The 17,191-nt window shown below is 40.7% G+C and overlaps 1 protein-coding gene and 1 non-coding gene across 4 annotated transcripts; one reads left to right on the top strand and one right to left on the bottom strand.

The window, feature by feature from the left end:
• The first annotated feature begins 112 nt into the window (after positions 1–112).
• TRNAD-GUC (transfer RNA aspartic acid (anticodon GUC)) lies at positions 113–184 on the top strand. Its single transcript has one exon. It is a non-coding gene; the product is annotated as a tRNA-Asp (tRNA).
• Positions 185–593: 409 nt separating this feature from the next.
• Positions 594–4,457, bottom strand: LOC149405689 (bromo-adjacent domain protein, putative (DUF3527)). Of its 3 annotated transcripts, none has more exons than XM_089607957.1 (4): positions 4,266–4,457; positions 4,021–4,142; positions 2,162–3,549; positions 594–1,222 (listed from the first exon to the last, which is right to left on the bottom strand). In XM_089607957.1, the coding sequence occupies exons 3-4, from the start codon at positions 3,545–3,547 to the stop codon at positions 878–880; spliced, it is 1,731 nt and encodes a 576-aa protein (XP_089464083.1). In that variant the 5' UTR covers positions 3,548–3,549; positions 4,021–4,142; positions 4,266–4,457; the 3' UTR covers positions 594–877. The 3 variants fall into 3 exon arrangements, with proteins under 3 accessions (XP_089464083.1, XP_089464084.1, XP_089464085.1); XM_089607958.1 differs by having other exon boundaries at positions 4,256–4,457; XM_089607959.1 differs by lacking the exons at positions 4,021–4,142; positions 4,266–4,457 and adding an exon at positions 3,677–3,834.
• Positions 4,458–17,191: the final 12,734 nt, after the last annotated feature.

Raw genomic sequence — 17,191 nt, forward strand, 5'->3', positions numbered from 1 at the left:
CAAAAAAAGTGCTTTATTTTGATGTTCTTCAAACTCATCAGTATTCTAAGCTGGATTAGATAACATACAAGTTACAGGTTAATTATTGTACCTAAATCGTGTAGTTCATCAAGTCGTTGTAGTATAGTGGTAAGTATTCCCGCCTGTCACGCGGGTGACCCGGGTTCGATCCCCGGCAACGGCGAATTTTTATATTTTTTAATCCAGCTCTGTTGCAAACGACAATTCATCGATAAGCGACAATCCATTGATAAACGACAACACAATCAAGGCAATGGAGAAATTGACCTTTCCACTCCGGTCAAAAATAAAATTGACCTTTTTATTTTTTAGTTTTTCACTCAAACTTTCCTTTTCTTTCCAAATTACGCCGATTATTCTTAATATTTTTTATCTTTATATTTTCTTCAACATTTTCATTTTTCATTTCTCAGGAAATTCTTCCATTTTTCTACTCTTTTTTCCCCTCTGGGAATTGTACCACAGGTGAGCCGTTGCAGACTGTCTGATATGACAAATTTAACATTCACATAATGTAACAAACTTATTCATACCCAAAATAAAAAAGTATTACATAACTTTGAAGCGATCCATAAATTTCCTCATGTCACAACTTTATTATTTTTTCCTAAACATTTCAACTATAACAAAAACAGTAACGATACAAATTAAAATTATCCTACCACTTCTTACACACCACCAATCCCAAGCTATAACAAAAAAATTTGACAATCCATCTCTCAAAATTCTATTTCCCTGTATTCTATTTAAAAAAAAAAAAAAAAACTCTATTTCTGCTATAAATTAAACCCTACAAAAGGACTAGAAAATTTCTCCTCTGAGCTTCGGATTTATTCATTTTTTTTTACATTTTAAATTACACTCTTGCTATCGGCGAGAACGGTGGATTCAGAACGTAAGATGGCGGGTTTTCTTTGACCCTCTTAGTCATCGTCGTCGTCGTTAGATTCTTCTTCTCGGCGGTGACAGCTTCGATCAAGAACTTGACTTCCTCTTCGATCATCGTTTTCAGGGAATTGCGCTGCGGTAACAACTTCCGGTCCCTCTCTTCCGAGACGTCCGATGAGGCCTCGGAGCCGTGAAGAATTGCGACGCAGATCGAAAAGGCTTGCAATGTCGATAGCCGAGCGTGGAAATCCACCGCAAATACACCTTCCTCGATCGCCGTCATCGTCAATGCTTGTGTCTCGTCTTTACTTCCCTGCATTCCGTAAAAAAAAATAATAAATAAATAAACCTTTTTTTTTCCGGACATTATGCATTTAAAGTCAAAAGAGTTTTTGAACGCAGATTGTTCCGTCTCCTTTTTCATGTCTCTTTCGATTTTCGATGTCCATCGATCAAATTACAACACGCCGTCGTCGCTTGCAAGGACGGAGTTAGACTCTAAACTTAGGATAATGTTTCATCCTTAAAATGGTTTTAACGGAATAAGATATCGCATTAACGCTCCTTCTCGAGCTAAGAAAGATGAACTAGAGATTTTGTTTATTTAATCATGTTTTTAGTACACTAAAGAATCATTGCGGTTTATGAGAAGAATTAGGTTAATTAGTAAAAAAGCAGATTAGTTCACCCGTCGAATTACAAACCAAGAGTATCAATAATATCAGGGCTAACCCGATAAAAGTCCATTTGAGACTTTTTATCAAAGAAAATCGACACAAATTTTGAAAATTAAATAGAACTCCAATTTTTTTGGTTTCAATAAACGTTTTTCAACCAAGATGTAGCGTATTTAGTTTATGTAAATTGTGGATATTAACTCAAGTGCATATTGATAATTGGATGATAATCCCAATTTCTTCTACAAATCAAGAACTAGAAGAAGAAGAAAAAAAAAAGTAACATATTAACTCAGTATAGTGTATCTAAATTCTTATCTATGTAAACTGTGGAATTGTACCCAAATTTCTTCTATAAATTAACAAAAAAGTAGGTAAATAACCATAAAGATGATGTGGTCTAATAAATGGAAGTGGCTATTTACCTAAAATTTACGTCTGTAATTATATGAAAGTGGATATTTACCCAAGATTTACGAAACGTTGACTATTTAGCAATGTCAAACTGTAAATGTGGCTATTTACCTAATCAAATATTTTCTATAAACTAAATATACTGAGGAAGTAAGAAGTACCTGGACAAAGAGTTCCATTGGCATCCGATTTTCCGATCGCCGAAGAAGCGGATTCGAGAGGACCGTGATCGGACAAGCCATGTCCCATCCGCCGCAGTCGCAACGCCCTCCCGATCTCCACCGGTCGAGCAACGAGGACGGTCCGCTCTCGGGCCCCGCGAGCCCGTGGTTCCCGGCCGGAATCACCACATCAACCTCGTACGGGCTCGGCTTCGCGGGCCCGGCCGAGCAGAGGCCCAAGAGGCCGTCGTCGGCCCGCCTGTGCTTCAGGCTCTCCCGCCTCTCGAGCGGGGCCCGCATCGCGATCGCCGCGATCTCGAGGCTCGCGTCGAGGCTCTCCGCGGCCCAAGGGCGCGAATCCGAGGCCTCGGAAGCGCTCAGCCTCGCGTGGGCGATGTCGTGGAGCACGAACTCCGTGGCCATCGAGGTCTCGTGTTTGAGCTCGGAGGAGGCGAGGCGGCTCGAGACTTGCATTTGCCCGATCGTGATCGGACGGTCCTTGTTGTCCCTCTCGTGGAAGGTGTAGACCCAGTTGAACGCGTCCTTCGCTTTCCACGCCTTGGCCACAAAGACGCAATCTTTATCGTCCGGGCTCCGCGGCGGAGACGAGAACTCGAAGAACGGCGATCCGTGCCTCGTTTCGAGCTTGAGACGGGCTCGCAAGTGGACCGGCGAGGACGGCTCGTTCCTCTTCTCGACGCTCCTCGAAACCCGGGATTCGCGCGTCTCGGTCGGCTTCGTGGGGCTTCGCAAAGACTTCGACTTTGCGAACGGGTCGAACATCTTTCGGATGGGACCGAACCGGGTCTTCGCGGGCCCGGGCTTGGACGAGCAATCTCTCTCCGGAAGAAGCTCGTTCCCGTCGCCGCTGCTCAGAGGACGACCCATTCTCGCGCCGGAATCCGCGGCCGCCGTGGTCTCCGATGCGTTGTTCTTTCCCCGGCTACTCGGGTCCAAGCATATCTCGAAGAACCCGGGTCCCACGCCGATCATCGGTTCGGACGAAGAGCCGCGCAGCGAGTCGAAGATGGAGAGAGGAGGGTTTTCGCCGCCTCCGTTGCCTCGGGACACCTCGATCTTTCGCCTCTCCTCCGAGGCTCCCATTTCCCTCATCCTCGAGACCTCACCGGAGCTCTGGTATATCGAGCCGCGCCTGATCTCGGAGCTGCATTCCCGCCGCGAGCCCCGGCTCGGAGCGGCGGTCTTGCACGAGACGCTGCGGTGGTACCGGCTGAAGCTGATCTCTCGGAACTCACCTTTCAGCACCAAGATCTCGTCTTTACGCGAAGAGGGTCTCGGTCTCGGGATTCTCTTCTTCTGATTCAGCGGAAGAACTGTGTTCGGGCTTAGACCCACCGTGCCGTTCTTCTCGCAATCAGACTCCATTTCTAAAAAGGGAAAAAAAAACTCAGCTAGAAGGAAAGATATAACTCCTAAGTTGAATCTTCACTCTATAATCATAATTAAAAAAAAAAAAAAAAAAGCAAATAGTTTCTCAAGGGCTGATTAACTCACCTTGGAAAAATTCATCATCATCATCATAAAACACAAAAAAGCTGACAAATAGAATGAACGAGAGATTCCAAACTTTGAGATCAAATCAAAGAACCCCAATTTTCTTCACTCAGAAACTCTACACCTAAAACACAAGTTATGCTATGTGATGTCTCTCTACTCTCTAAAAGTAAAGCAATGTAGCTAATAAAGATATATATAGTGTAACTAAAGGTATAAAGACTTAAACTTTACTCTCATTTCTACTCTCCCACCCAAAAACCCCAAACCAAAGCAAAAACAATTAAAATAAAAAAGAAGCAATAGCGATTTTCTTAAAATGGGGTTAGTTTTTTTTCACTTACCCCACTAGATCTCTCCCAGAGAAGCGAAGCCAAAGAGAAACCCAAACAAACTATTCTCTTTACGTGCCCTTGAAATGCAATCAATCATTAAGCCTATAAAAAAGCTCTTGCTCAATAATGACCTACAAAAAAAAAACCAACATTGAGAACAAAGCAAACCCAACAGACACAAATGAAAGTACAGTGTAAAGTGATGAAATGCAATAAAGAAAGTTAGAGAGAGAGAGAGAGAGACACGATCGTGCCTGAAATGTTAGAGAGAGAGAGGTCCTCTTCTTCTTCTTCTTTATTTCATCTCTTTCTCTATTATTATTACTCGAAGATGTGTTGGTTTAGAGTGAGAGACAAAGAACTGTTTTGAGTCTGTCCATGTCTAGTGAAAAATCCATGCTTTTTCTCAGTCATCATAGGCTGAGAGTGTTTGTTTTTGTATGTGCGTTTTTTTTTATATTTTTTTCCTTTTCTTTTTATATTAGTTTTTGACCAGCTGATTTGGGCTTTACCTTGGAGACAACGCACGTGGCTGAAAGACGAAATTACCCTCCACTGGAATTAAGATATGGGTTATGATTTATAGGGTAGTTTTGGAATTTAATTGGTGTTAATTAAGAGGTGCTAAGCCACTAATTAGAATAAAGCTAGGTTTTTGTTGTCACTGCCAATAATTATTTTAGTATTTTTTAAGCTTTTTTGGGAATTGTAAACATCAAGGAGCCACGGAATCCCTAAATTTTAATTTTATAAATTTTTTTTTACGATAATAAAATATTGAATCGTGTGAGATGCTAAGAAGTAAGAACTAAGAAGCAAGTACAAAAATAAAAATAAAATGTAGATCCCACTCTAATAAATTTACTTCAATATCCCTAAACTCTCAAACTCTTTTCCTAATATTCATTTTGAGTGGACCAAAGAATTAATGTTAGATAAATGACTCACGGCCATTTTGGCAATTATCTCGAAGCTGTATAATGACTTTTTTTCTTCTTATCTTTTTGGTTATGGATTATGATAAAATAATGTTGTGTATGACCATTTGATAATTAAATCTCAAATACCTAAACTTCCAAACCTCTTTAACTAATCTTCATTTTGAGTGGTCCTAAGAATTTATTTGGAAACTAAAAATGGTCCAATAACTATGATATTTGTGTTATTTACTCGGAGTCGAATAAATTAAATCAAAGCCTTACACAACGTTCTTCTTATTATTATGATTATAATAATTATTATTATTATGTGAGAAATGATTTTTTTTATTATTATAATAATATGTAATCTTAGACGTTTGCAATTTGATGTTTTTGTATACACCATTTAAATAGTACCTCGTGGTGTAGCATAGCACATAAAAGTTGAAAAAGAAAGAGCCAGAAAATGACTTCTCACTTGTATTTCAACAATAAATGATGATATAAAGGGGAAAAAAGAATGTAAAATTTTAACTCTAGCATAAAAAGGGTAGGTCTCAATTAATTCATATTGAATGGGGTTTTGAAAGTATTTGACCAATCCAAACTCCAAACCTATATAGAAATTTGACTCTAAACTCTAAAGTACCTCCTAAATTTTTGCTTATCAATATCATTATTATGTATATATATATATATAAATAGAAATTAGAATTACACAATACAATACTAACAAGATGGTATCACACTTTTGTATTCTTGCCATAAAATGTGTCGACACAAAAAAAAAAAGTGCACATCGTCGATTCGAATGGTGGAGGCCAAAATGGTCATTTAACCGCATGTTGTGTGATTGGCCTATGAAGTGAGATTAATAAAATAATAATAAAGATCAAAGACCGTCGGTCACATCTAACCCACGGAATCTTTAGACCATTTTAATCCAAGTTTGAAGCCAAATGTTTTCTTTATGTTTCTTTCCCCTAAATTTACCTTTTGATCATAAAAATTCTTATTGTTTGTTTATTCATCAATCTCCATCTAATTTGATAGTACTGATATTATAATATCAGAGTTTGAGATAGTTATTAAATTGCCTCCCGTTTCCCAACTCAAGTGAGCCATTCGATTGGAAAAATACATAAAATAATAACTATACAATGAAAACGACTACACTATGATAATAAAACAACAATTTCATGATTTTTAAAGCTCTTCCTATTTTATTGCAAAGTTGTACAAACCTTGAATATACCAAATCCTTTGAGACCTTACTTATTCGCAAAATATAAATACGCATTTTTATACATACATCACCCACCCACCTAATCACATTTACTTAAAATAAGTGAAACATTTAAATCTCAACTATTTTATTTCCTTTTTCTCAATTTGTTTTAAAAAATCAACAAAGATGAAGTAATGAGATGAACCGCAAATGGTATTTATTTGACAAAGTGGTTGTTTGTGGACACAAGCAAATACTAAGTAAAGAAAGTGTCAGGGACTTCAATTAAGGCATGGAATATTAATTTTCACAAGGTTGGTTATGCAGTGCAAATGATATTTACTTCACTTGACTTTATTTTTGTTTGGACGTTTTTGAATTGAACTTCGCACTCTTAATTTTGTGCAGGCTCATCTCCAACAACTACACTAAACAAAACAGTTAATAGTGAATACTATGCTTATAAAATGGGGCATAGAAAAAGTTTTATGGGCCTTCACGGGCCGTGAATTGGGGAGTTTCACCAAGCCCAGTACTTCTCATACTCTTGTCTCATTAGATTTGTAGATAATGCGTAGTGTTTTTTGGAAACGCAATAACAAATGGGGATTATTCCTAAACTATTACCTCCACACTAATTTTGGACCAAAATCCAATATGTCTAAATTAATCCAAATCTATGACTACCCATTTGATTAAATTACGTTTTTAACCTTATTCTTTATTTTTCCTCTTTTCATTTCTTATCCCTCTAGTCAGTTTTTTTTTTTTTTTTTTTTTTTTAACAATCCACATCCTCTCTCTCTCTGCGTCCAAAAAACCCCATTTCTCTCATCCATGAATGTTTTTTTTAAGCATTTTGTTCATTCATTATGAACAGCTCTATCCCCAAACCTTCATCTTCTCCCATCTCCGACGCTAAAGCTCCTGGGAACGACGGTCATGGCCGCCGGAGAGCAGCCCGTGGCCGCCGGAGAGCAGCCCATGGCCATCCCGGCGGCGGCGACCTCGAAGTGTCCGCCGAAACAGCCCGCCATGGATTCCGCGTAGAATTTATGTGGTTTTTAAAGTTAAAAAACAAAGAAAAAAGATTATCGGGATTCTGGATAATTTTGAAAAATTTCTGAAAATTTCTGGGTTTTCGTTGAAGATTTATTGACGTTGATGTCAATAAATATGCATTTTTATTGACATCAATGTCAATAAATCTTCAACGAAAACCCAGAAATTTCCAGAAACTTTCAAAATTTTCCAGAATCGCGAGAATCGTTTTTTCTTTGTTTCTTAACTTCAAAAACCACAGAAATTCAACGAATTAAAGAAAGATGAACCCAAACAAAGAAATCCCCCGCCAAGAAACCCAAACCCTCGCCTGAGAAATCGCCCCCGGTGGTGCATAGAAGTCCTCGCGTTTCCCATCCCAGCGCCGATGGGTCAAAGCCGAGCGTGGTTATGTTGTTGAGATGTTAATTATGTTACTAAAAATGCATCTCTAACTCTTGGTGCCCAAATTTTTTTTTTAAACAAAGCTGTTGTTTCCCAATTTTGATAACATGTGTTTGGTGTTGTCGGGGTCGTTGACAGTAGCTAGTTTATTGATAACAATGTCAAACCTGCCGGTTTATTGACATTGATGTCAATAAACCAGACAGTTTATTGACATTGATGTCAATAAACCTGACAGTTTATTGACATCAATGTCAATAAACCGACAGGTTTGGCATTGTTAATAAAATTGAGGGTATTTTTGTACTTAAAGAAAATAGATAGTCATAGTTTAGGATTAAATTGAACTTATTTGATTTTGGTCCAAAATCATTGTGGAGGTCATAGAATAGGAATAATCCCTAACAAATGCGTAGTGTTAATCTTTCTATCACGAAAATGAAAAGGAATAGGGATTATTCCTAAGACATCTCCAATACTTTTAAAGGATTAAAATCCAATGAGTTAAAAATAATTTAAAAGTATGGTTTTTTTTTTAACATGTATTTGTATAAAAATACTCTTTATAAAATATTTTTATATTTTTCTTTTTATATTTACTTAATGATCATTATCGTTTGGTTTTGAAGTTTTGGAAAAAAAATAAAAAAGTTTGAAAAATTTAAAAATCGTTTGAAGTTTTATTGGCATTTTCTCTTTTTATTGGCATAAATGTCAACACCACCACTAAATTTTAAATTATTATTTTTTTTATAGAAAAAACCACAATTAATAAGATATGATTTCAAATATGATAACAAAAACATACGTTTATATACATTAACTTGCAATATACATTGAAAAATCGCACACCCAACTTATGCCAAATGTAGTTGGCTCTATTTATCTCGTCATCATGTTGTGATCATCTTAACAAAAAAAAAAGCCTTTTTCTTTCTCTCCTCAAGAAAATCCTATTTTTTTAACCACCCTCCTCCCTCTGAGTTTTGGACGCCGTCACTGGGTTAACCAGAGGCGCATTTCCGACTCGGAGGGGAGAGCAAGTCGTTCTTCTTCGATGGGGACGAAGCTCATTCTCCAAAACATCTTTGGCCAGCAGAGGAAGCAGAGGACCGTGAGCTTCTCGCAGAGGACCGTGAGCTTCTCGCAGAGGACCGTGAGCTTCTCTGATGGAATCGACCTGTGCGACGGGCGAGACAACACACAGGGCCTCCCGTTATATTCGACCATGGGCATGGCCCACTGGAGTAACTTACACCGGCCGAGCTTCTCAGGGAGCCGGGCCCAGCGAGCCGAAGCATGACGTGCACAACCGCGTGCATGGAGGGCCCCGTTGCATGGGACGTCCTCTGGTGGGAGGTTGGAAGGTACTTTATGGATGAATGTTGCTCGGGTGAGTAGGAGTTTATCCCCGCTTGAGAGACATGGAGATGCTTCGGCAAATCCCGAGCAGGTCTAATCCTGCATCGTTGTCTCGGTGATTTTCACGCGACACATTCGTCTTGTATAGTCGATTTAATTATTGTGATATTCTATTTTGTTGAATTTTGCTCATTAGTAGCATTTTATTATGAATGAATTTTTTTTTATGCAAAAATATGTTGCGACCCTCTTGCACAACTTTGGACATTATTGACTGACCTGAGCTATTTCTGGCATGGTTGACAAATCCCTCCATATCTCATGTTTCCTTTTCTGGTCGAACTGCAAGCCTTTTGGCCCTCGACTCTAGAATGGCGAGTGCAAACTCAAACTATCTCTCGCTCGCTACCAATCGATTCACGAAAAGAATAGTACTCGACGAGAAAAAGGACACTAGATCTTTGGAAAATGTCAAGTAATGACTCCTTTCTTACCTCCTCTTTCCTCTTTGTTTACCTAGTTTGACCTCATGTATACATAAGACGGAAAAAATGCAATAGAGAGCATAAAATCGAAGTCCTTTTTGATAATCGTTGTATTGAATGTCATAATTCTATGCGAGAACGCATAGTTTAGGGGTCTATGTAGATTCTTCGAGTTGCTAGTCGATCTATTCTGCATCACTAGAAGGATTTATTATTAACATTTATGGGGTTAAACTTTGGAAAATGAAATTCTGATTAGTCGCAAAGACAAGATGTCGCACACAATGTGTTGACAATGTGTCCGACAACTTGCTTGAACACAGATTATGGATAAACAACAAACAGTGCAGTAAATAAACGACACACAATATGGTTACCCAGTTCGGTGCAACATCACCTACGTCTGGTGGCACTCTACCAGTGGAAATGATTTCACTATCTTGTAGTCAATAGTACACACAAGGTTTATATCTGATTACAATCAACAAATCAATAAAACCTAGAGACTATTACCACAAGTGATCACCTAGTCAGGGACTCCCCCTGAATTTGAGCTCCGTCTCAATTCCACCCTTCGAGCAACCGCCTGGCTCGGATGACCTTCAGTCTTCAACAGTTCGTGAACCTTCAATCACGAGAACACAAAACCCAAATCTCACAAACACTCAATCTTTCTGGAATAGTGTTTGAGGAATTACACCGCTCTTATCAAAACACAAAGCCTCCCAATCCGCCGGTCTTGCACGTCTAGGAGCTCTAGGTATTTTGATAAAGCGTCAAAGCTGCTAAGGGGGGAGCGCATGGCTTTTATAGCAGCTGTACAATCCTGGAAGGTATCTTGGGTTTCCTTACCCAGCCTCAAGCGAATATCACAAAATAAAGACTTCATCAAGGCGAATATCGTGCAATGAAGATAGCAGCGAGGCAAATATCTTGCAATCAAGTCAGCAGCGAGGCAAATATCTTGCAATCAAGTCAGCAGCGAAGCAATATCTCATAATTAAGTCACCAGCGAGGCAATCTGTGAAAACTGGAAACTTGCCCGAAATACTGTCTGCACACAGGAGGAAGGATGTCGTACCAGAAGCTGAACCATGAAGACCGACATCTTTCCAAACAACTTGCACTAAAAAATAAAGCCAACATATAACGTATCAACAATCTCCCCCTTTGGCTATTTTTTAGGCAAGCACTTCCAGGAACATTTTTCATACAAGCGTCATGACCAGAGAAGATAGTCAAAATAAATGACACCTCATGACGCCTCTCCCCCTGATTGCCTCAAAACAATACCAAAGGCAAGGATCGACCAACACAGAGGGAGGAACATAACAGCCTGATCAAGGAGATGAGAACCAAAAACGACCAGCAGATAGAAACCACAAACAACATAGTCTGAATACATACCGATGATGAGAGCAGAGGCTGATCACCAAGAGAAGCCAATGAGTGTATCAACCAGAGCAACAACAACTGAAAGAGACCAAAAACAGAGAGACTCTAGAAAGTAGGAGTCCCGCCAGAACCTTCATTATCGTCATCTTCACATCTTCTTCCTCATCCTCATCTTCAACTTTATTCTCTTTATCTTTTGGAGCAGGCTGAACAGTCTGTGCCGGCTTCAAAGATTCACCGACGGCGACAATAGTAGCGACAAAAGACCTCCACTCCCTAAAAGTCGTCCAGGGTGTCAGTGACTTCTTTCTCAACATTCCTTTGTCTCAACTTCTTCTAGTTCAAAAATCCTTCTTCACAGGCTCGCTTTTCTGCTTCTTCTTCTTCTTCTTCTTCTTCTTCATCTTCATCTTCAGAGGACCTGCTGAAGCTTACTTCCCCAGTAATGTCAATGATCGAGAGAGAGGCTTTCTTGAGCGTTACACTTCTTGCGGCAGAGAGTGATGGATTCTCATGAGGAATTGACCCAGTAATCGCACCTCCGGCCTGACCATCGGCGCGTTTATTGGATCGCAAACCTCGAACCCGGACACCGTGTCTATAACTCTCCAGCCCATGCCCCTTTGATTTAGCATCTTTTGCCTTCATTGCGGTCTTTTCTTTCTTGGGAGGAAATGTAGTGCTGATCCCACTTCTAGTTCCAACCATTTTGAAAGGAATTTGAACAAAACTGTCACACAAGAAACCGTCGAAAGGGGTGAAAACGCAAAAAGTGTGAAAGAGGGGCGAAGAACAAAGCGAGAAACTAAGAAAAAGGCAATAGATCACTTCCCATCTTTTCTCGAAAAAGTAGCCATCTGCATGTAGGAGAGCATGGCAAGGAGTAATATGACGTTGTAGCAGGAAATGTGCCATGGTCCGTCTCAGGCTCAAGAGAAAAAGTGGCATTTTAGCCCGGCAATACAGTCGAATGGGCCAACCAGAAAAATGGGTCCATGAGAAAACTATCATGAAGCATACGCGAACATATAACAGAGAGGAACCAGCTCTAACAACTTCTTCTGCTATCTCCACAGATGAAACACAAGGAGGCACACTTACTACCTCAGTTTTCACAAAAGATGCAAGGACATCTTGTGCGACATCCTTCTCACCGACCAGATTGCAAGCACCAAGAAATCCAATGATAGCATCAGCAAGTGGAGATCAGATGAAACAAGAGGAGATCCTAAGTTATCACAATCACTCTCCACAACATCTTCATACATAGCACTAGGTTCTGGGTTCTCATCAATCACATCAACATCCCTAACCTCCTTTTCTTTCTCAATCAACACGGGGAGTAGGGACAGAACCAGAAATACCTTAAACCCACACAAGAGGAGCTTCACTTGGAGAAAACGAACATTGTTCTTAGGAGGGAACATCTTCATCGTAGAGATCAACAGACGATGCCTGGAAGAGACAGACCCAATGACATCTTGGATTGACAAAACAGCCTTCCTTGGAGCAATCATCACACCCTTCTTCTTGGCAATAATATTTTCTCTTGTAGGGAGAGTCTTCTTAGTTTGAGCACCTCCGGCCTGACCATCGGCACTCTTCCTAGAGGACATCCCCTTAACACGAACACCACGTTGGGTGATCTGAAACTCTATGGCTTCCTTCACGATAACTTTCTTTTTCACCATGGTAGAAGTTCTCTTCCCGCTTCTTGTTCCAACAACTCTGACAAAATTTGCAAGATAACTTCCACAAAGTAACATGAAGCAAAGAGTGGTTACACTAACCAGAAAATCGTCAATAGTAAGAGCTGAGAACCAGAGAAGTCCAAAACATCGTCGTGAGAAAAGCTGAGCCGAGAGATTAGTCAAGCTCAAAAAATATGGCTGCATGACATCAAGGCAAAGAGTGATAGAGTTTTCCCGAACAACCAAAGGAGAGCAACTGGGCCAGAGCAAGTACAAAGCCCAAACTATGAACCAAAATGGCATAAGAGCCCTGTACGCGCGTCGAATGAGCCAACCAGATAAATGGGCCCATGAATAAAAAGAGAAGAAATTCCAATAGTAATCATCCACATAAAACACCATATCATAATCAAAGGCCCTCAAAAGACAATACTGGCCTAGACCCAGTAATTGCTATTGACCAATAACACACAGCTCAATAGAGGACCGAAGATCTCCAAAACTATCAGCATCCAAAATCTTAGCAAAAATGTCAGCTAGTTGAGTTTTAGAGATAATCATACCACTGATGTTGTTGCAGAACAATGTCTTGATATCTTGGCCGACATCATACTCAGCACTCATTTGTTTCAACCACAAGAGTAGAGTGTTGCTGCTACCAGCTTCAATATATTCAGACTCTGAAATGCTTTTTCTATCAACTGCACTTCCTGCCCAGTCAGTGTCACAGTACCCCACACGAGTAGAAGTAGCATCACAGGAATATAAGAGCCCAAAGTCAGCAGTTCCAGAGATGTACCTTACAGTGCGCTTAGACTGAGAAAGATGGCTAACTTTGGGATTAGCTTGATACAGAGCACACGGACCAACAAAGTAAGCAATATCTAGACGGCTGGTGGTGAGATATGAAAGGCTTCCAATAATACGTATCCCATCTTTAATATCACCAATGACCTCTTCAATATGGTGATTTTTCTGAATTACTGTAGAAGGAGCACATCTTTGAGGCACAGCTTCAGTCTCCTTGTCAGGGAATGGCTTATCACGAGGAGAATCGTCTTCAGACACAATGTCGACCACTTTGTCACCAACATCTGTCCTGACATCTGTGCTACTAGATAAAACTTCATCCTCATCATTAGCACTTTCAGAATTATCATAAACGTCATTAACAACCACATTTATAAACTCCATCATAGACTTGGTGCGTTTGTTAAAGACACGATAAGTATGACTATTTCTGGAATACCCAAGAAAGATACCTTCATCATTTTCGGGATCAAGCTTACGACCAGGATCCCGATCAGCAAGGATGTAGTGCACTGAACCAAAGACATGGAAGTACTTGACGTATGTCTTTCTCCCCCTACATATCTCGTAACGAGTTACAGTAGTACCCGGACGAATGATAACTCTGTTATGAATATGGCATGCAGTGTTGAGCACTTCAGTCCTCAAGAGAAGAGGAATGTCTTTGGCAAGCATCATCACTCGAGCCATTTCCTGAAGAGTCCGATTCTTCATTTCAACAACCCCATTTTGTTGTGGGATGATGGGGTCAGAAAGTTCAGGAGCTATTCCTTCTATGCTTTCTCATTTTTCTCTTTGCACTTGCCTCTTTCCACCGAGACTTTCAGTTTGCATAGGACCCATCAAGTCCATGTGTGAGAGCTCCAGAACACGTGAAGTGGTAAGATGTTGCACCATCTTGTGCGACTTTTGAACCCGTTTTCCTATCTTAGCTTCATCTGCTTTGGACAAGAGACACTTGGTGACTTGAGAGTCTTTGACCGGGGACCATATGTAACAGTCGTTCGGAGTCCTGGTTCCTTTCATAAGCTCATCATGTTTATCATTTATCACAACACACTCATCATGAGTAAAATTAACACGTAAGTCCAAGTCACAGAGTTGGCTAATGCTAATAAGATTAGCAGTGAGACCCTCAACCAACAAAGCCTCTGTTAAGCAAGACAAACCAGGATAGTTAAGTTGACCTTTACCAATAACCTTGGCCTTCACTCTATCACCAAAAGTAACATAACAATTAGTGTAAGGTTTTATATTGGAAAAATAAATCTGAACACCTGTCATGTGCCGAGAACAACCACTATCAAAGTACCAATCGTTACCAGTGGAGGCAGGTTGGGAGGTGTAAGCAATGTTGGCGCGATAGGACACATTTTTCACTCTCCATTCCATGCGAGATGAGTGTGAAAGACCTGGTTGAGCTTGCTTGTGGGAGGATTGATGCCGATGAAGATTCCTCCCATATAGGCGATAGCAAAATGGCCGAATATGACCCTTACGACCACAGTGATGGCAGACCCAACGAGGTCTGTTGACAAGAGACCTGGTTGGTCTATAAGGATATTGGTGATGCTGATTCTGGAACTTGTTACGACCAGATGTCTGCGACATATTTCGCGGCATCTGGGCAGCAGACTTTTGAGGAACAAAAGTAGTCTGAGACGTGGAAGCACCGTGAGTATACCCAAGCCCCTTCATGTTCTTTGCAGGCTTTCCAACAGCAGACTTTTGAGGGACAAAAGTAGTCTGAGACGTGGAAGCACTGTGAGTATACCCAAGCCCCTTCATGTTCTTTGCAGTCTTTCCAACTGTGAGAATTTTATCCAGGCTGTCGGTGCCGGAGTTCAGCATCCTGACTGATTTAGTCATCTGATCCAGCTCTCCATTCAGCCGACTGACTTCCTTCTTTAGATCCACAATCGTCTTTAGTAGCCTTGCCTTGTCTTTAGTCAGAGTGAGAATAAGAGCACTCTGTTTGTCGAGAATCTGAGACTCCTCAACCCATTTGGTGTGCAAGGTATTGTATGCGTCATTCATGACATCATCAGATAGTTCTCCATCTAGAACAATTTTCTGAGAGCATTCACCAAATTTATCAGTAGACTCATGAGCAGTAAAGGCCACAAAATTACTTATCTTATCAGAGTCGCTATCTGCATCCGAAAAGGTAGCGTTGTACCCATTTTCATGTTTCTTGAGGAAGTTAGGACACTCCTTTTGAATATGTCCGAAACCTTCACATTCGTGGCACTGAATGCTTTTGCCTTTGCCAGGTCGTTCACCGCTATCACTGTTCCTGTGAGGGTTGGCTTCCTTCTGGAATCTTTGTTGAAACTTGTCCTTAACATCTTGTGAGACATTTTTTCCATTCATCTGGTTGAATCTCTTCATGACCCTGCTATAATTTCTTGCAAGCATAGCTATAGTATCTTCAATGTCACTATCAAAATCTGAGAATACCTGATCCTTTTGTTTATGAATAGAGCCTTTTAGGGCCACCCCTTTGTGTTTCTTCTCTGTCTTGGGCAGGGAGAGCTCAAATGTCATGAGAGACCCCATAAGTTCATCAAACTTCAAGGTTTTGAGGTCATGGACTTCTTCAATAGCCGTGATCTTCATTTTGAATCTGGGACTCAAAGCTCTCAGAGTTTTCCGAACAAGATCTTCGTCGGTCTTGGGTTTCCCAAGAGAGTAGGATTCATTGGCAAGGTCTCGGATGCGAATGTTGAATTCAGCAACATATTCATCCTCAAGCATAGTAAGAGCTTCAAAATTGGTTGTGAGGTATTGAAGCTTCTGCTCACGGACCTTTGTGGTACCCTCATACGCAACAGCAAGGATTTCCCAGGCCTCTTTGGCAATAGTGCATGTATTTATCAACCTGAAAACATTTGTATCGACCCCATTAAATATAGCATTTAGAGCACGAGAGTTACCAAGGGCCGCCTCTTCTTCAGCAGGAGTCCAGTCTTTTTCGGGTTTTGCACCAATAGGGGCTCCTTTGTCATCAGCCTTAACAGGAGCTTCCCACCCGTGTATCACTGCTTTCCAGGTTCTGCTATCAAGGGACTTCATGAAGGCAGTCATGCGTGCCTTCCAATAACCATAGTTGGTTCCGTCGAGTACTGGAGGGCGATTGACAGAACCTCCCTCTCGGGAACTATCCATATTAGGCAATCAGAAAAAAAATCCAGGAAACCACCTAAGAGATCAAGGTGCCCGCTCTGATACCAAGTGAAATTCTGATTAGTCGCAAAGACAAGATGTCGCACACAATGTGTTGACAATGTGTCCGACAACTTGCTTGAACACAGATTATGGATAAACAACAAACAGTGCAGTAAATAAACGACACACAATATGGTTACCCAGTTCGGTGCAACATCACCTACGTCTGGGGGCACTCTGCCAGTGGAAATGATTTCACTATCTTGTAGTCAATAGTACACACAAGGTTTATATCTGATTACAATCAACAAATCAATAAAACCTAGAGACTATTACCACCAGTGATCACCTAGTCAGGGACTCCCCCTGAATTTGAGCTCCGTCTCAATTCCACCCTTCGAGCAACCGCCTGGCTCGGATGACCTTCAGTCTTCAACAGTTCGTGAACCTTCAATCACGAGAACACAAAACCCAAATCTCACAAACACTCAATCTTTCTGGAATAGTGTTTGAGGAATTACACCGCTCTTATCAAAACACAAAACCTCCCAATCCGCCGGTCTTGCACGTCTAGGAGCTCTAGGTATTTTGATAAAGCGTCAAAGCTGCTAAGGGGGGAGCGCAGGGCTTTTATAACAGCTGTACAATCCTGGAAGGTATCTTGGGTTTCCTTAC

This window comes from Urtica dioica, chromosome 2, assembly GCF_054948205.1.
Source record: "Urtica dioica subsp. dioica isolate 48M chromosome 2, U.dioica_male_clone48M_v1_H2, whole genome shotgun sequence".
Taxonomy (NCBI): Eukaryota; Viridiplantae; Streptophyta; class Magnoliopsida; order Rosales; family Urticaceae; genus Urtica; species Urtica dioica.